The sequence below is a fragment of the Drosophila melanogaster genome, chromosome 2R (genome assembly GCF_000001215.4).
Source record: "Drosophila melanogaster chromosome 2R".
NCBI lineage: Eukaryota > Metazoa > Arthropoda > Insecta > Diptera > Drosophilidae > Drosophila > Drosophila melanogaster.
Genome location: NT_033778.4, coordinates 7,435,166 through 7,454,052, shown reverse-complemented (window position 1 = coordinate 7,454,052; position 18,887 = coordinate 7,435,166). Strand labels below are relative to the sequence as shown.

Genomic DNA, 18,887 nt, shown 5'->3' with positions numbered 1-18,887 from the left:
TGTGTCGTATTGTAGCCACAGAATGTTACACACATCACCATCAGGAACTGAAATATTTACCTTATGAAACTCAATCGAATACTATTTTCATATTCGTTACTCATAGGGTAAAAGTATATATACTAGATTTGTTAAAGTACATTTATATAGTAAAGTATATATTCTTGATCAGGGTCAATATTGGAATCGATCTGGCCGTGTCCGTCCGTGTAGAGGTTGAGATCCAAGTTTGGCCAATTTCTATCGGTACAGCAAAAGAACTTTGGCCACGCACCTTCTAACCGCCCACACTTTTAAATTTTTTGTATATTTTTTTAAATTTTATTATTTGCCAATTTCTGGCGGGAACTAACCGAATCTGGATCTGGGCTATGGGATTTTTCCGTTCATATGAAAGTCTCGATCTTAGGCACTATAAAAGCTAGAAAGTTAAGGTTAAGCATGCAGATTCCACAGACATAGACGAAACTTATTTTCGATAACCCTGGTTGTTAAGCTTACCATAACGCCCAAAGCTGCCACGCCCACAGTTTTAAAGATAATGTTGAAATTTTTCATTTTGTATGAATTTGTATTTAAGTTTGTTGTTTTGATAATGTATTTTATAAGACTTGCAAGCATTGGGATTAAAATGGACATTTTTGAAAAGAAAATACGCTGAACATTTCTAATCAAACTAGTTCTAAGGCACAGACTAGTATGAGTATACTAGAAATGCCAAGAAAAAGGCCACAGACTGGACTCCCATGGCATAAATATGTCCCATCCTTCAAAAGCGCTGGGTGTTTTATCCTCTATTGCTTACCTATTCTATTATGGTGTCACACGTGATTAATATGGTTATGGGTGTTGTCACATTAGAGAGTAATTACTTCCTGCTCAAACTTATAAGCAAACTTATCGAGGTGACCCCGCACTCAAGCCAATCAATTCGATTCCCATTCGACCTGTATGATATTAGTGGCTTTGAAGGCGATTGATGCGATGACATGTGTATAATTAACTTCTTCGATATAGTCCCTTGCCATGGACAATAACTAAAATGGTGTCCGTGGGGATTGGCTTGGCCCTTAAACGTCAAGTTGTTGGCACAGACTTGCATTCCCCTTAGGGAAAAGTGGACACAACTCGCCAGCGAACTAGCAATATATTATATATCCCTATACGAATCTATTAGTCTACTTAAACCCAGTGCTATACTAACAAACATATACAAACTATAACTGGGTTACTCCGCGGTTTTCTAACCCATTGAGATGCCTTACAAATTCACCTTTGTGGCTTGAACCGAGCTATTGTGGCTTATCGAAACCTGTTAGTTAGGCTTCACTTTTGCTCACTCAATCGACTTCACTACAAAAAGACGATTAAGCATTACCAACCACACTATCACTGGCACTTAACTGGGATCTCGAAAAGATTTTTTTGGTTCGATTACTGGCAAATGAAATGTACTAAATTAATATTTTAACTATGCTATGTTACATATATCATGAGCATGAGAAACTCTTTAAATCTCAAAACCATTTTAAATAGGGTTTTGATTTGTATCAGTAATAAATGTTCTATAGAAAACGTAAGAAGTTATGTCTGTGAAAGGATGTTTTCATAACTAACATATTTATTAAGTATTAAGTATATAGATAATATATAAATAAGATATACATATGTAAGAACTAAAAATGCCACACTTTTACTATACTTAGGTTACAATGAATCCTAAAATGGATTGGAAATATACAAGGGTCATAATTTAAAAAATTAGATCTATGATATAAGGACTTTTTCGAACTTATAGGTCCTATTGCTGTAAACCTTTGCTTAAAGAACATTTTCGTGCCTCGGAATCTAAACATCATAAGTTACCAACGTGATTTTATATTAGCAGTAGAAAATTATTTCTTGACATGAGGGCAATGATACCATACATCAGGACTGATTCGAGAGTCAAGTGCCCAATAGGAGTACATACTCATGCGAAGAAGTACCTCCATATCGTGGTAAGCACCGAGGAAGCTCGCCGAGGACGATGTTCATGGGTGATTCATTTTCGATTGCCGAAATCAGAGTTCCGATTCGTGGTGACTCGTCTGGGAACAATTTGTATAGGAATCTTGATAAGGGCTCCAGCAATAGTTATCCGCAGCTCGTTAAACGCAATCGAGATCTACGTCAGGATTGTTAGAATATTGGAACACGCAGCGATAGCTACATTTACGGTGCCTTGCAAATTGGACGATAAGAGTTCGGATCGGTACAATCATTACCGGCAGTCCTCCCACTTCGTGGATCACTGTATCTGGAACTACAACTGGAACTTGTCCGGGTTTATCTTATCGTAGCCGATGCGTGGTCCGCTTCGTCAGGAGCACCGACGGCTAGTGGTTAGGGCTAGAGGTGCCGGTAACTAGCAGCGGCTAGAGCCCACAAGATAGCACTGAGCAGCGACGTCGGCGTCGACGCCACGGATGTGGATGTGTTGGGTGGGTGGGCCATAGTTCAGTCGTGAGTTGCGTTGCGTTGCGTGCGGTCAGAGGCTCTGCCGACAGTTGGGAACCCGGTCTGGAGTCAAGAGCCCAGTGTTTTGATCAGAGCAGTGCGAATTCGGTAAATAAATAATCCCGTGGTAGCCGAGGGTCTGAAATTATGCAAATTGCCTGGGTGCAAGTAGCACTAAGTGTGGCAAGCAGCTTAGCCCATAGTTTAGGACGATAGCCCAACTATGTATCTTCGATACTTTGTCATCGCCCGCGATAAGATATCATCCGACCCAGCCCGGTATCCGATCCACAGGTTTTCGGGGCACTGCTAACCCGGATAGATAAAGCTTTGCTTGCCACTATCACTCCCCGAACAAACGCCATTAGCCGCGTGTAAACACGAGTGTTGGGCTTCGTTTGATGGCTCCGCCAATGGACAGACCAGACCATAGGTGCTAGAGGTCGGGCAGACAGTGCCCAGCCTATCCCGCATATGTGTCTATGTGTCAGATAGACACTATTAATCAATGTGACGCAGCCCCAGCCCGGGGTTGAGTCAGAGCACCTGCTCCACCCTCAATCCTAACGTGGCACCCCGTTTGGGGACTTACCACTTGCCACTTTGACAAACGAGCCGTCTACTCCCTCTCATCCAAACCAAATCCCCGCGCTTACAGGCTTTCCTATCAGCATTGATAAGGCAAACTATTGACGGAGCAAGTTCGTCCGTGGAATGGCGACGCTCAGTGCGGCGCGTAGGCAAAAGGCAAAGTGCCCGCGCCGTTAAGAATGGAAATGTTTGTGCGGATCCCATATGGGCACGCATCATCGGAAAGAAACATCTGGCGCACTTCGGGAATGCCAAGTTCAATTGAGCCCCTGACGGCCACTGGGTGAAATGCCTCCAGTGCATTTCCAACATTGCTCTGTAGGTTGCAATTACGACCTGCAATTGATTCGCCCTAATCGCTGTAATTACATCTATTACCGAATCAATTAAACAAATGTTCTGCAAGTGTGGTGTTTCGAAAATCTTTCCCACACCCAACTAGGGAATCCTATAAGTTCAACGCCAGAATAGAAGGTATCAATCCAAAATTTCTTCAACTAAAAGGAAGTCAAAATAATATATCCTTAGGGTCACTAGAAATCGGATAGAAGTTAATTGATAAGCAAAACTTTGACTTTAATGGATACCTTGGAATGCAGATAATAGGTGCAGATACTTTTTCTATACTTATATTTTGGTTTCAATAGATTACGCTATCGTAGGTTTGGCTGTGAAATTTTTTTATGAATCATGAAAATGGCAAATACTATACAGTGCGCATATCAAATATGTAGGAAATGCTGCATCCCTTCAAAAACTATTAATAAAAACAGGATTATTTATAATACATTGTCGTTTTATTTGTGTAAATACCATAAGCATCAAGGTCAAAATTATGAATTCGTAACCAATTATCTCAGCAGATAGATAGCTGTTGTTTTTTTTTAATTAAACAATATGTTCTTAAGGAGATTTACTTAAAATATATTTGTGTGAAATATTTCATTTAGCTGCGCCAATGAGGGTTATTTAATTCAGTTTTTTGGGGATGATACATTTGATCTGTGTACAAAATAACTCTAAGAGGAGGTGAATTATATATTTAATTGAGCGTGTCCGATACAATATGGCATCATGTTGCTGCTGGGCACGCAAAGTAATTAATTCCAAAGATAATCAGTGGCAGAGTATCATGCTCGCAAAGGAACAGCAAAGTCTTATCCGATTGTTTTTCGCACTGCAGTTGCCAAATTGATGCCCATCGACATGGATATACCAAAGGAAGCGGAGTCGAACGACAAGTTCATAGTAAAGTATCGCCAGCAGTATTACGATTTGTCCAGGTTTATGCACAAGCATCCGGGAGGCATAAACACACTCAAAGGTCTCAACAGCGGGGACATGACAGCTCGCTTCCTAAAGGCGCCGCCACATTCGGATGCGGCCATGTACTTGATGAGGGAGTACAAAATCGATCCAGAGGACTCTCGGAAACCAAAGTCGAGCCAAAGGGAAACGTTGCATCACGATGAAGATGGGACTTTGCGACAACGGCCCAGGGAAACGGAGGACAAGAACAATAACCAGGTGGACGATAGTATGGAGGTAAGTTGGATGAGCGGTTTTTAATCTGTAACTCTAGTTGCTGGTCGACTGGATCGCACGTTAAGTTGGTCACAATGCTATCGGGGCGGGGTAGGTCTGCGATCCAAATCTCAGCTAAAAAATATATTATTAACGTAAGGCATGGTTGAAAGGAACACGCGTGTTTTGCAAATCCAAGATTCCAGTAGCTCGCTCGGTCAGTCAGTCGATGGAATGCTTTAATGTTTTTGGGAGCTATGTAGCATGAGTTCTCACAACTGTCGCGACTTGCTGGCCAGCACGAAGACCTTTGCCTTGGAGTATATGCGGATGTCCTCCTCCACGGTGGTCAGCTCCTTGTCGATCTCCGCCTTGCGGTTGCGCACCCTCAACGTCTGTGCAGTCATGGGCATGTGGTTCAGTTCATTAACCAGCTGTTCGTAGCCTGTTAAGATTCGTTAGCAAGGGTCAAACTTATAGTAGTAACATTAACTCACGTTTCTTAGCATTAGTGAGGTGCGTCAGTCGGTCCTGATCGCTGAGCAACACATGGCCACGCGGACAGTCGGGATCCAGCGATTCCGCAAGCTGCTTGGCCACCGCCTTCTCGCGCTTCTGCTTTTCCAGGTAACGCGGCAAGCGCACCTCATCTCGGGCTGTCAAAAAGTACAAATTCATGACTAGTTCAAATCAAATCAGGAGGGAATATAAGATATTTAAAATAGAGAATAATTATAGATTATATATGAAATAATTATCAAAGATATTTAATTTTGTCATTACTGTCGCTGACAATTGGTAAACAAGGGATAAACTCACATCCTAGTTTATGCTCACGACGCTTTGACTTAGAGCTTATGGTGGTGACATTGGAGGCCGTTGTGAAACGACTACGGGCACTGAGTGGAGCCTCGTCGTCTGAGGCGCCGTAGTTTGCAGGTTCGGCCTCGGTCATGGGCATAGCCTCCATTTCGGACATGTTGAAGCGACTCTGCTTCGAGGAGTTCGAACGCGCCGAAAGCGGCAACTGTTCCAAATCTTCCTCGTTTTCATATTGCATGGGTTTGTAGTTTTCCCCGTATTTTGCACCGGATTCCTCCAGTATAGATCTGGCATCAAAGTTACATCTGCGGATAAGATAAACCTTTGTGAAAACCTTCGAGTTTGGTGCAAAAAGTCATACTTCTTCAGAGCATTTGTTAGATAGAGTTCGTCGGTAATGTCCTCAGTTTGGATGGCTATGCTGGTGGAGCTCCGATTCGTGCCACACGATTGACAGCGATCAATGTCTGTATCCGACGAAGGCTCTTGGAGATTCTCGGATTCTAAGTTCTCCGACGGGTCATATAAGATGGGATTGCGCTCCTCCAGGCCATCGAAGCGTTCCCCCTCCGCCGGAACGGCCACGGCCAGTTGGTGCTGTGAGCGAGAGGTGCTGCGGCCATTTTGCAACGAGTTCTGTTTTATAGTTTTGCCCTTAGCTGCTGGTTTCTCCGCCTTCGAGTCTCCCATCACGGAGGAAGAGCGTCGCAGCGGGGGCATCCATTTCGGGCGCGTCGGCTCCTTAGCGGCCAACTTCTGGCTGGTGGACTTTTCCAGCGAGCGCAGGCTCACCTTGTTTTCCTTGAGGAAGTTTCGGGACTGTGTGACGCCTGTGGGAACGGAGACCAAAACAAATTACCAACTGGTTGCCATGGCCAAGCGGCTGTTTGGAAAAGAAATCTTACGCGGCACCGAAAAGATGCCCTTTAACGTTGGAATCGGGCGAACTGAAGTATTCGACATGTTCCACCTACTCCCGAACTATAACTAGACGGCTGGGGCTCCAGAAATGTGATCTCGACTACGACAAGTGGAAACTGCGTCGTTGTGTGAAGTAAGGCACAGGTTCAAATGACAATTTTGAACCAGCTGCTTGTGATTGTACCTGCTCATCGATGCCCGATAACATTATATATCGGTTCGGTGCTGACCCGCGGCTGGCCACATTCGAGCCAACTAACGGTTTATGGGATGTCCTAGTGTTTAAGTAAATATTAAATAAAAAAGCAAGTAGAAATCAAGTGAAATTCTTACTATTCTGTAATTATAGTAAAGTTAAAATAAAATAAATAAAAAAATATAAAATAAAATAAAAACTCTGCACAGCTTCTAATTTTAAATATTTAATTTTCAAAGGTAATTAACCAAACCAATTTATGGTAATACATACTGTATTAATTTATTGACTAACCTATTGTAAATTCATGAATTCCAGCACCTAGTGGACTGGTCTAAGGCAATGCTTCCGCAGATAGCTAACATAACGGATTGCTACGATGAGTGGGTTCACAAGCCGGTGGACAGGCCACTGCGTCTCTTTGACCCTTGGTACTTGGAGATGTGCACCAAGACGCCCTGGTGGCTGGTGCCCCTGTTCTGGATACCAGTGATCGTGAAATGCGCCGTGGAGGAGTTCACCACCGCCTGGCAGGATAGCAACCAGGTGAGTAGTCGCGCAATCTTCGCATTCTTGGATACGATCTTCTAAAAGTATCTTCTTTCTGCAGCTGGCTGTGTTCTCCGGTTACTTTTTATTTGGCGTGCTCCTGTGGTCTTTCCTGGAGTACACACTGCACCGCTGGGTGTTCCACGTGAAGCTGAGCAACAAGAGCGGAAGTTGGCTATGCACCTTCCACTTCATGATCCATGGCCTGCACCACAAGGTGCCCTTCGATCCGATGCGACTGGTGTTTCCGCCCCTTCCCGGCGCAGTGCTCGCCGCGGTCATCTACACCCCGCTCAGCTTTGTCCTGTCCCATCCGCGAGTGATCTTGTCTGGAGCTCTGGCCGGCTATCTGTGCTACGATATGATGCACTACTACCTGCACTATGGGAACCCTTCGCTATGGGCCTTTGTACACATGAAGCGCTATCATCACCACCACCACTTCTCGCACCAAACTCTCGGTTACGGCATCAGCAGTCCCTTGTGGGATGTCGTCTTCAAAACGAGAATCCATCTCCGCAAGCTGAGATACCAACTGCGCTGGTCCTAGCTGCAATAAATGGCTAATACAGTGCTACTATAGAACAAATTACATTCAGTTTTCAACGCAACAGAGTTGCTGCCGCAGCAAATAGTTCAATCAAATCGGAAATTTGGTTTTTAGCCTATTTGTGTAGGCTGAATACTGAGCATTAGGCTTAAGAATTATTTGTAAGACTTTTACCAATTTCTATTAAACAGGAATACACTTCCAATGATACCAAAGAACAAATGGAAAATCCTTTTTGAAAACAGAAAACTGGGCAATCAAAGGAACTATTGGAACTATTTTGGAACTATTTTGGGGAAAAACAAAAAATTTTCGGCAATTTTATGATGCGTCACCAAAGTTTACATTAGAAGTTTGGTACCTTACCTATATATGAGAGGGAATACTTTGATTAACTTTTAATTCCTTTGGTAAATGCCTTATCATCACTCTGGAGCGTTTAAATATTTTTGTTTAAAATCGAATAAATAAAGAAGCAGACAGACGGTTTGTATGAACACTTTCATTTACCTATTTCATACAAATCTGGTACAATCAGTTCAAGTTTGTTTAATAATTAATATTATATTATTAAAATTAGCTTAAGATAATTGTTTAAGACCTGTCTTAAGTGGAATTTCTCATTGGCGTTGCTTGGTCACACTACCAAGAATCCAGCGAAAGTTTTGTTTATTTTTTTGGGTCCCAATTTCTCCTGCTGGAATAATGCTAAATGCCAAGATCGGGAAGGTCGGCAAGGTACTGGTGTGCGGGATGAAGGGCGTGGGCAAGACGGCGCTGATAGAGCAGCTGGTCTACGGCCACGTCAATCCCGAAACGGTGAGAATGCCTTTGGCAGAGCTCAAAGTAAAGCTGATGTCTCATATCCCGGAGTTCATTGCAGGAACTGCATCCAACCATTGAGGATATCTACGTGGCCAGCGTGGATACAGGCAGGGGCGGAGCCCGAGAGACCCTGCGCATCTACGACACGGCCGGATTGCAGGGCGAGCAGCAGCAGCTGCCACGCCACTACCTTCAGTTTCCAGATGCATTCGTTCTGGTCTACGATCCCATGGATCCGCGCAGCCTTGACATGCTGGCCGACATCAAGGCTGACATTGAGAAGCACAAGGAGAAGAAGGAGATTCCCGTTGTGGTGCTGGCCAACGTGAGGGCACGAGCAGCCCCAAATCCCGTCGAGAAGGTCATGGACCGCGCCAACATCTGGTGCCAGCGAGAGCGCATAAAGCACTACACGGTGAACGCCATGGAGCGTCCCTCCCTCTACGAGCCATTCACCACGCTCTGCGCCCGGCTGCACCCAATGCAGACGAAGAGCACGTTCCCTCAGCTGCGCCAAGTTATGCAGAACCGGCAGAAGAGCGAGGCTTAGCTGTTTTGAACGGACGAAAGGGAAGAGATATAATTTAAGTTTTATTCGGGAGTGTCCCAATAATCTCCGATACTTAACAGTAGCTATGAATGCCACAGATTTGGCTTTAAGTTCAAGAGATCCTTGGGATCTCCCCAATCGTACTCGTATTGATCCATTTAGAGTCTACTTGCCTTGTATTAACTGTTGTGCTTTAATGTGGGCCAGAGCCCAAGCCACTTGTACTTATGTCTCTTTGTGTGTGTCCAATTGTATCTACTATTTATTACACCGACATGTCTTCTCTCATTCCGCGAGAATTAAGCGTAATCAGTATTCACTGCTCAATCGCAGCTCAAATGGCGCGTAGTGATTAAATAACCATGCCGAAATTCTGCTCTACGGCAATCCCCTTGGATCAGTCGTCTGCAAGCCCCTTCCTCGAGCGCAATGCTTTCGCGTGCCGCTTTTCTTACTGTTCTCCTAACGCTGATCTATGCCAGCCATGCGGCTGCGGGATTGAGCATTACAGTTCCGGGCACAAAGTGGTGTGGACCCGGGAACATAGCAGCCAACTACGATGACCTGGGCACTGAGCGCGAAGTGGACACGTGCTGCCGGGCGCACGACAACTGTGAGGAGAAGATTCCGCCGCTGGAGGAAGCCTTTGGCCTGAGAAACGACGGGTTTTTCCCCATGTAAGCGTGGATTCCATAGCACCCATGCTGATCTTGGGATCAATAATCGTGCGCTCCCCGCAGATTCTCGTGTGCCTGCGAGTCGGCCTTCCGGAACTGCCTCACCGCTCTGCGAAACGGACACTCCCTGGCTCTTGGCAAAATCTACTTCAACACCAAGGAGGTGTGCTTTGGCTACGGGCATCCCATCGTTTCCTGCCAGGAGAAGCAGGCCGACCTGTTCGAGACACGATGTCTCAGCTACCGAGTGGACGAAGGTCAGCCGCAGCGCTGGCAGTTCTACGACTTGGCCCTCTACACACACGTAAGCGGCAGCGAGGAGGACTCCCGAGATTGAACTTCGACGTCCGGCGATAAGCCCTCAATTGTTTACAAAACAGATTGTGCGGGGAGCGAAACCTAATGTGATTAGGATTTTGACGGTAGGTTATTTGTGTAATAAATTTTCGAAGCTTAAGGCTAAGTAGCCTGGAATTATATTAAAAACTGAATTCGGAGGCTCAATTAAAGTTCAAAATGATCAAGAAAATATTCGGAGTATTTTATATTTCATCCAGATTAAAGTGGGATTACCTTATAAGTAATAATTAATGTGATGTGCGCATCAGGTAATGTAATCATCTTGTCTACAAATCGTTGATATCATGTCAGCCCGCCGACGCTGGGATTGTGAAGAACGGCATGTCGTAGAACTGCCAGACCTTGGCCTTGGACTTGTCCACCTGGTAGCGGATACAGCGCTTGCGGAAGGTGCCCTCCTGGTACTGCTTGCATCCGGTGGTGGGATGTCCGTTGGCAAAGCACCTGCTCCTGCTGCCATAGTAGATACGACCCAGAGTTTTGGCCGTGATGCTGTTCACTGCCTGCAGGCAATTGATAAACTGCTGCTCGCAGGTGCACTTGAGGCTAAATTGAAAAGTGTCTGTCAATGTGCACAAAATCGATAAGGGACTTTAGGAGGTTTACCGCTTACATGGGAAACCAGTCTGTGTTGGTGGGCAGTCCGTGGAGTGCTCCGTGGGACTCGATAATCTCGTCGCAATGGTCGTGGGCACGACAGCACTTGTCCGTCTCCCGTTCGCGGCCCAAATCCTCGAAGTTCGCCGCCGTGTTGCCCGGTCCGCACCACTTGGTTCCGGGCACCGTGATGCCCGTATGGGGAACTGGTGGCAGTGCCTGGTTGTAGATGTCCTCGTCCTCAAAGATAGCCTCGTCGCCGAAGGCCCAAGCCATGGCCAGTAGCCCAAAAAAGAACGCTTCGCGCAGCAGCCACATGTCTCAGCTTCGGCAGTCGCAGCACAACTAAGTTTGATTTCGTTGACTTGAGCTGCCTTTGCTCGAGCTGATAAGGCGGCAAACAACAAATGAAGCAAGCAAGATGTACTTTAGTAACTCCAAAATTAATTCTTGAGGTCTAATAAACAGCGGATACTCCTAGTTAAGAATAATTCGCATTTCCAACTGACCTCTAACAATAGTTTAGATAAGGTTTATTAGTTTAAACAATCTATATACTAGCTAAGTATGTCCTTAAAAGCTTCGACAGCTGTCTTGGCCGTTTTCCGCTTCGTCTCCTTTGTCTGCTCGGCGTCCAGATGCTTGGACAAACTTTCCTGCCATTGCGTAGGTGAAAGCTTGTACGTGTCCAGGCGGTATTTTGTGTAGATGATCCGACCGTGTGGTGAGCCCTTCAGCATATTGGCCTTGGAAAACAGTTCCTTGGCCATGCGCAGTTTCTGCGCATCTTGGGCGGCCTTAAAGCACTGTTCGAAGACGCGGGAACCATGTCGAGTGATGGCCAAGTCTACGTAGAAGCCATCCAACTGGCGGATCAGACGCTCGCGGGACTTCTCGCCGATGAACTTGCTCTGCATGAAGGCGTCAACGATGTGTGAGCCATTGGGTGTGTTGAAGACCTGAGCCAGTTGGGTGGCGGGCAGATCGAGGATACAGTTGACCAGAAAGATTGGCTTGTTGAACTGCAGCAGGTGTTGAGTAATAAGCGAACCGTGCAGATGAACAAAGGCCGACTCGTCGCCGGTCACCACCTCAAAGGGCTTTAACTTAATCAAACATGTAAGGAAAAGCTTCGATTTCTCCTTGTCGCCACTGACATGGAGGGCACTCTGCAAAGCGGCTATCATCTGAGACTGCTTGGTGGCCAGTCGCAAGCAGGCGGCACTGAGGGCGGACACGACGCCGGTGTATCCCATTTTCAGCAGCTCCTCCACATGCGGCTGGAGTTCGGTGAAAACGGACTCGAAATCAGGCACCTCTTTGATGTGCTGAAGGAGACGCTGGACTGAAAAGTTCGTTCCTGGCTGCCGAGCTAGGTAACCTATTCGGTTGCAGAAGAGCATCGCATACAGCTGGATCATCAATTTGGCTCCCGCTACGCTCATAATCGTTTCGAGCAGAATGACTGAGCTTTGATGATGGAAAACTTTGGGTAGTTTTGGCTCTTCCTGCTTGTTCTCAGTGTCGGCATCTGCTTCTTTCGCCTTCTTATCCTCCTTTTCATCATTATCATCATCCTCGTCCTTGATTTCGATTTTGGTGTCCAATTCCATTTTCTCCTCGTCCTCGTCGCTCGACTTCAGCAGACCGATCGTCAGGATTTTCTTGGCAAAATGCTTGAGCATACTTTTGTCCACGACACTGAGGGCCAAACAGATGACGCCCAGCAGACTTGAAGAGTGATCCTGGTAGGGAAAGTCGCCGAACTGGGGCCACATCTCCAGGCGCTGGGGGAACTCCTTCATGACCTCCTGCCACTCATCCGGCACAGAGTACATCTTCCTATGCTTGGCTATCTCAGTCCCACCTTTCTCGAAGGCGATTTTGGGAACGTGCATGCCCACCAGGCACAGAATGGCTGTGCGCATGATGTGGCTGGCACAGGCGTCCCAAACGAAGTCCTCCAGATTGTTCAACATGAACTTTGATATGCGAAGAACGAACTGCCGGCACTTCTCGCGGTGATCATCTGTGAAGTCCGCCTGCAGGTTGTACTCCTCCTCCTCTTGAGCGGCATCCGGCTTAGCTTTTTTGTTGGCGCTAGCTGCATCGCTGGTATCCTGGGCTGCAGATTTTCCCACTCCGCGCAAAAAGGCGATTTCCAGCATTTTCTGCAGGACGTGCGAGGCAAACCGATCGGAGCACATGGGCCGGAGGTTGTCGCCAAACTTGCTAAAAAAGCGCTCCAACTGCACGTCGTCCACGAAGCCCACTAACGACTCCAGAGCCTTGGACACGATCTGATTGGAGGCCAGATGGATCTCCTGATCGTGGGTCTGCTCGAACACATTGTTGGCCATGATGACTACAGGGATAAAGGGTGTTGGTAAGGCAATCTCCAGGTGATGTTCGCCACCACTCACCTCGCTCCTCTACGTCCTCGAATCCCACTTTCATAGCATCCAGAATGTTGATGAAGTAGTTGAACTGCTCGTCGTCGATGTGCGTACCCCGGCCGAATATCCCCTGCTTGGCGAACCCCTTGGCGTTCCGCATAAAGCGGTTGCCCTTCTTCTTGGGCCGCTTTCGCCTTGAGTCGCCTTCGGCCTGCATTCCTCTTCAATATAATAATTAAAACTAAATTCTACTTCCAACGTGCGCCAGAACACGCTGTAAAAATAAAATACCAAGCCAAAGGAAATATACCATTTTTATAAAGAGAAAGGTCATACTGCTTTCAAGAATATCGATTTATTTGGCGATGAATCGATCATTTTAGATGTTAGCGGTCGAATTTAAATCTGCATTCTTTTTACCTTCGTGAAAAGAAATGCAACAAAAGGCGACTTCAATATGCAAAGAATCACAAGTTCCTATTAAGTTATGGAAGGTAAACTGTTATGTAGAATGACGTTATAGAAGCTTTACAAATCATCAAAATGTTTAAAATATAAATATTATTAAAAGCCATTTCGATTTTATTTGATATGCAATTATTTGCTATTGCTTTTGCTATCTTTACATACATCAATATGTAAGTATTTACATACTTCTTAATTTGAAAGCCATTATGTTGTTTGAAAACTTGAAGTTGCTAGAAGCACTTCTTAGTCTGCTCATCTGCCAGGCTTACAAATCCTTCATGGTCATTAAATCTGTCAAAAGGGCATTGACAGCAAAGGATTAGGAAATATTAATGGGAGAACAAAAAAACGCACATTTGTGGTTGGCATAGTGCCCTTTGAAGGCGTTTCGCAGATTTTCTTTGAGCGGAAGGACAGTGCATTTGTATTTCAAAACCGTTCAAGATGAATGCCCTTTGAATTTGGATTTTCTTAGAAAAAGAGCACACATTATTTCCACATGTCAAGCCAAAGAAACTCGAAATAAAGGTGGGAATTAACATGCCCCTCATTAAACTCACATGGGCTGAAGAAGCAACACTTTACAGTCGTTAATTAAATTATCGGCAAAAAGCCGCCGCCGGATAAAAGAAGTCAAAATATTTTGTAACCAGAGACGTGCCATCAATCTCGCCCAGACACGTGTGCAACGTCCTCCTCCTCCGCCTGGCAACCCCAGAATCCGCAGGATAATGGGGGTGGTGACGTCTGCGGAGTGTAACTACAGTATCAATAAACAAATCAAAGAGCAGCCGCCCTCCTCCAGCATGCCAGTCAGCCAGTCAGACAGCATCCACCCCTTGGGGCAACCTTGCGCAATCTCCGGGGTTGCCAGGCACCGCCCCGTTGCCAGGAGCTGCTCGATCCTGGCCACCGAAGCACTCATTACTCGGGACGCGACACGGCGCGCCTGAGTCCAGAATCCCGAATCCTGGAAGGGGCAGGACGCGTGTGAGTCGCCGGACGGAGAGGAACGCACGCGCCGACGCCGTCCATTAGACATGGCCATTAGCACGGGCAGGCTTACCTGTCGCCGCGGATTAGTGCTGTCATCCTGCACTCCGGCCCACGACCCTCGGCCCACTCGCATTGTTGTGGTCAGCCAATGCTAATGCTAATTCCACAGGTACTGAAGGCGTGGGAAAATGTATCTCAAGAACGTGTTGCTCTGTTTTCGTCAAAGATACATTGCCTAAGTGATTACAGCAACACTAGCAATTCGATGTTAAAAACGACATTCTGCTGATTTAGTATGTTTTTTCGCGCATTGAATATCATATTTAAATTATATTTTAAATTCATTACACAGTCTTCGACTAGCTCTTGTCGAACGCGGATGTAAAATCTTCTATTCTCTCTGAGAACATTTTGGTGTACATTAAATATTTTCTGTTTTCTTCTTTAATTGTGATATTCGCAAAAAACTACAATCAAACGTTCAAGTGATGCAATTGGCGATGCTGAAGCATCTGCCGTTGAAAAAATGCGTACTAAAAGGAATAAACCACTAGTGGAGCGCCAGAACGAACGGGGCTCCAAGCAATTTACAAATTATTTTCGTCCACTACAAACTTTAGACGATGATAATGATGATAAACCTATTGAAACGGACACACTTGATGAAAAAATAATCAAACCACCTCCTATAACATTAATTAAACAAAATACAAAATTTGTACACGAGCTAATGGCTAAAATTAAAACTGATGATTACTTTATTAAAACCATCTCAATTGGAATTAAAATATTTTTACCAAATATGGACTGTTTCAATGCAGCTTGTAACCAACTCAAGGAACATAACTGTGAGTTCTACACGTACGATACTAGATCAAACAAGCCATACAAAGCCATTTTATCCGGGCTGGATAAACTACCAATTGAAACTGTCAAATCCATGCTACAAAACCTAGGATTACAATGCACCGAAGTCAAAATTGTGGAAAAGAAAACTAAGTCTGATCATAAATTATTACTGTACATTGTTTATTTCGTAAACAAAAGTATCACAGTAAAGGAACTGCGCAAAAACTTTATGTATGTCAACCACACTAAAGTACGCTGGGAGTATAAAGTAAAATTGCAGAATAAAATTACTCAATGCTACAATTGCCAACTATTTGGACATGGATCAAATAATTGTTCAGTTAAAACATCATGTGCCCATTGTGCTGGATCACACCAGACTGCCGTATGTATGGACGTAAACAACAAAAAATGCGCTAACTGTAAAGGCGACCATCCATCGACAGAACTGACATGCCCATGCCGAATTTCTTATCTCAATTTACTTTCCAAACGCTCATCACAACGCATTGGAAGAAATAACTTGGAAGCTCATGGAATGAGGAATTCTAAGCAACACATCGCTCCATCTGCTCTCTTTGGAAATCAACCCCAGATCTCATTGCCTACTCAAACTAAGAGAGTGCAACAACTCAACTTTGGTAGCTATAGTAATGCACTCACCAATATTCATACTTTGCCTAATCCCAAAGCAAATATCACAAATGAAACTAATCTCTTTTCATGTGAAGAGATAAATTCTCTTTTGTCTGAATTAATAACAAGATTTAATGAATGCTCCAATAAGGGAGAGCAATTTCAAGTAATTTCTCAGTTAGCGATTAAGTATGTTTACACAAACAAATAATTTTATTGATAATTTGAATATTATGGCATGGAATGCTCGTGCCGTTAGAAACAAACGTATAGAACTGATCAAGTTCTTAGAAAATAATCACATTCACATAGCACTTATAAATGAAACGTGGCTGACTCATAGTGACCGTTTTAATATACCCGAATACACTATATACAGAAATGACAGGAAGGAAAGTAGGGGAGGCGGCGTTGCCATTGCAGTTAGTAACACATTGATACATGAACAAATACCCTGCATTAAAAGTCATGTTATTGAAAATGTAGGTATACAAATCAACACTGACTCTAATTCCAGTCTAAAAATTTACTCTATTTACTTTGCTGGAAATACTTCAAAATGTATTCCTAGTTCATGTGATTTATCTTGGGACCATAATCATTTAAAAAGTTTGTATAGATCTGATCTCCTTAAGATCTCACAAATAAATGGAAATTTTCTAATTTGCGGGGACTTCAACTCGCGCCACAGAGCATGGAAGTGTACCCGAGCCAATGGTTGGGGCAAAATTCTCAATGAACTTTCAGATCTGGGAAAATTCAGTATTTTGTACCCTACGCAACCCACATATATTCCGCATAACCATAAAGCAAAAGCATCAACATTGGACCTATGCCTCACTAATATCCCTAACCAGCTGGCTAATCCAGCAGTAATGCAAGAGCTTTCCTCTGATCACCTACCAGTGGTTATTAAATACTCTACAAATTTTATGCGCAATGTAAAAACATATCCGATTTTGGGAAGGGCAAATTGGGCGCTTTTTAAGAGAATTATAAATGAAAGGCTGATGGTTGAAGAGGTGGTTGTCAACTGCTCACAGATATCGACTTTGGATATTGATAATTTAATCGGCTCTTTCACTAGAGTAATCAATTATGCCTTTCTTAAAGCAGTCCCTCATAAACCTATACATCACTCCAAGCTTACACTCCCTGTACATATAACTGAATTATTTAAAACAAGAAATATTATCCAAAGACAATGGTTTAGGTCACGTCATCCATTATTAAAATCAAGATGTGATCATTTAAATTACATCATACGAAAAGAGCTTTTCATTTATAATAATGCAAAATGGAACAATAAACTTCAAAAGCTGGATAAATGCAGCAAACCCTTTTGGAATATAACCAAAGCAATTAAAAAAAGAAAACAAATTGTTCCGTGTCTAAGTAAAGCTGATGAAATATACGCTTCTGGAAAAGAAAAAGCGAATATTCTTGCTGATGTCTTTCAACTGAAGCATAATCTGACACATTCATATTCAAACCAAAATACAATTGACCAAGTCAAAATATCTTTACAATCTATAGCTGAAACCCCAAACAACATCGCAGAAATTTGTAGAGTCACTTATCCAGAGGTTTTTTCAATTGTAAAAGCTCTCCATACTAGAAAATCTCCTGGAATTGATGGAATACCTAATATATCCTTGAAAAACCTTCCTACAAGCGCCATTAATCATATTGTTAACATTGCCAATCACTGTCTTCAGGCAGGCTATTTCCCACGGGATTGGAAGATAGCAAAAATAGTTCCAATTCTCAAACCAGGAAAACCTCCTGATAACCCTGAAAGCTACCGACCAATAAGCCTATTAAGCGGATTGTCCAAGATTCTGGAAAAATTAATTAAATTGAGATTGGTGAAATTTTTGGACATACACAACACACTACCAACGGTACAGTATGGTTTTAGAAATGGTCTAAATACCATACTGCCGACCTTAAAACTAAGAAATTATATTAAAGAAAGTATCCAATCCAAACAATCTGTAGGGCTGGTTACACTTGATATTGAGGCTGCATTTGATACTGTATGGCATGACGGACTGTTGCACAAACTAAAGATGATTGGAACTCCCATATACCTCATTAAAATAGTTCAAAATTTTTTGACACATCGATACTTTAGCGTTAATTTGAACAGTAGTCAATCTGCTAGACGAATTTTAAATGCAGGTGTGCCACAGGGTTCTGTCTTAGGACCTACATTGTTTAATATTTTTACACACGATATTCCACAAGCTACAAACTGTGTACTTTCACTGTTTGCTGACGACGCCGCTGTCTACAGTGCTGGTTTCTCGTACAGCGAGATAAATCAATCCATGCAGAGTTACTTAAATGAATTAGACATATATTACAAAAAATGGAAAATTAAAATTAACCCTAATAAAACGAATGCTATATTTTTTACAAAAAGAAGGAAACCTCGTTATCTTCCTGATAGACAGTTGCGAATACTAGACTCTCCAATACAATGGGTTGACAACATTCGATATTTGGGTATAATTTTTGATAAAAAACTAACATTTAAATACCACATCAACAACACAATTATGAAAGTTAATAAAATTATTTGCACACTGTACCCTCTAATAAATCGTAAATCTAAATTATCAATATCCAATAAGATCATAATTTTTAAAACAATTTTTAATCCAATATTAATGTATGGGTCACCTGTTTGGGGTAGATGTGCTCAAACTCATATCAAAAAACTTCAAATATGCCAAAACAAGCTATTAAAATTAATAATGAACTTACCTTATTACACAAACACTAAGTACCTACATATAAAAGCAGGTGTACAAAAAGTTCAACAAAAAATACAATATTAACAATCTTTTGTTTCAAGTCTTAGTTTTTAAGTTAG

General features: G+C 43.4%; 6 protein-coding genes and 1 long non-coding RNA gene across 13 annotated transcripts, besides 3 other annotated features; 3 read left to right on the top strand and 4 right to left on the bottom strand.

Annotated features, from left to right (window-relative positions):
- The first annotated feature begins 143 nt into the window (after nt 1-143).
- Nucleotides 144-224: a mobile genetic element.
- Nucleotides 225-349: 125 nt separating this feature from the next.
- Nucleotides 350-448: a mobile genetic element.
- A 1,239-nt stretch (nt 449-1,687) lies between these two features.
- Nucleotides 1,688-2,383, bottom strand: lncRNA:CR45320 (long non-coding RNA:CR45320). Its single transcript, NR_124453.1, has one exon. It is a non-coding gene; the product is annotated as a long non-coding RNA:CR45320 (long non-coding RNA).
- Nucleotides 2,384-2,499: 116 nt separating this feature from the next.
- Nucleotides 2,500-7,864, top strand: Fa2h (Fatty acid 2-hydroxylase). Its single transcript, NM_136435.4, has 4 exons — nt 2,500-2,607; nt 4,274-4,635; nt 6,872-7,099; nt 7,164-7,864. The coding sequence occupies exons 2-4, from the start codon at nt 4,285-4,287 to the stop codon at nt 7,650-7,652; spliced, it is 1,068 nt and encodes a 355-aa protein (NP_610279.3). The 5' UTR covers nt 2,500-2,607; nt 4,274-4,284; the 3' UTR covers nt 7,653-7,864.
- On the bottom strand, nt 4,058-6,580 carry CG11125 (uncharacterized protein). 2 transcript variants are annotated; one of them, NM_001273842.1, is made up of 5 exons: nt 6,342-6,580; nt 5,798-6,266; nt 5,434-5,741; nt 5,112-5,270; nt 4,058-5,059 (listed from the first exon to the last, which is right to left on the bottom strand). In NM_001273842.1, exons 1-5 carry the CDS (start codon nt 6,397-6,399, stop codon nt 4,887-4,889), a joined length of 1,167 nt encoding a protein of 388 aa, NP_001260771.1. In that variant the 5' UTR covers nt 6,400-6,580; the 3' UTR covers nt 4,058-4,886. The 2 variants fall into 2 exon arrangements, with proteins under 2 accessions (NP_001260771.1, NP_610280.1); NM_136436.3 differs by having other exon boundaries at nt 4,638-5,059.
- A 396-nt stretch (nt 7,865-8,260) lies between the features above and the next one.
- Nucleotides 8,261-10,229, top strand: CG30503 (uncharacterized protein). 2 transcript variants are annotated; one of them, NM_001144140.3, is made up of 3 exons: nt 8,261-8,471; nt 8,536-9,704; nt 9,768-10,229. In NM_001144140.3, exons 2-3 carry the CDS (start codon nt 9,457-9,459, stop codon nt 10,039-10,041), a joined length of 522 nt encoding a protein of 173 aa, NP_001137612.1. In that variant the 5' UTR covers nt 8,261-8,471; nt 8,536-9,456; the 3' UTR covers nt 10,042-10,229. The 2 variants fall into 2 exon arrangements, with proteins under 2 accessions (NP_001137612.1, NP_724557.1); NM_165524.3 differs by lacking the exon at nt 8,261-8,471 and having other exon boundaries at nt 9,426-9,704.
- Nucleotides 8,261-10,229, top strand: kappaB-Ras. Of its 3 annotated transcripts, NM_001144141.3 has the most exons (3): nt 8,261-8,471; nt 8,536-9,704; nt 9,768-10,229. In NM_001144141.3, exons 1-2 carry the CDS (start codon nt 8,358-8,360, stop codon nt 9,025-9,027), a joined length of 606 nt encoding a protein of 201 aa, NP_001137613.1. In that variant the 5' UTR covers nt 8,261-8,357; the 3' UTR covers nt 9,028-9,704; nt 9,768-10,229. The 3 variants fall into 3 exon arrangements, with proteins under 3 accessions (NP_001137613.1, NP_610278.1, NP_001260770.1); NM_136434.5 differs by having other exon boundaries at nt 8,536-10,229; NM_001273841.1 differs by lacking the exon at nt 9,768-10,229 and having other exon boundaries at nt 8,536-9,257.
- sPLA2 (secretory Phospholipase A2) lies at nt 10,226-11,189 on the bottom strand. 3 transcript variants are annotated; one of them, NM_001014501.3, is made up of 2 exons: nt 10,678-11,189; nt 10,226-10,610 (listed from the first exon to the last, which is right to left on the bottom strand). In NM_001014501.3, the coding sequence occupies exons 1-2, from the start codon at nt 10,977-10,979 to the stop codon at nt 10,352-10,354; spliced, it is 561 nt and encodes a 186-aa protein (NP_001014501.1). In that variant the 5' UTR covers nt 10,980-11,189; the 3' UTR covers nt 10,226-10,351. The 3 variants fall into 3 exon arrangements, with proteins under 3 accessions (NP_001014501.1, NP_610277.1, NP_724556.1); NM_136433.3 differs by having other exon boundaries at nt 10,671-11,010; NM_165523.3 differs by having other exon boundaries at nt 10,678-11,010.
- Nucleotides 11,168-13,347, bottom strand: CG11123 (uncharacterized protein). The gene is made up of 2 exons (NM_136432.2): nt 13,085-13,347; nt 11,168-13,026 (listed from the first exon to the last, which is right to left on the bottom strand). Exons 1-2 carry the CDS (start codon nt 13,272-13,274, stop codon nt 11,219-11,221), a joined length of 1,998 nt encoding a protein of 665 aa, NP_610276.1. The 5' UTR covers nt 13,275-13,347; the 3' UTR covers nt 11,168-11,218.
- Nucleotides 13,348-14,869: 1,522 nt separating this feature from the next.
- Nucleotides 14,870-18,887: part of a mobile genetic element that runs on past the window's edge.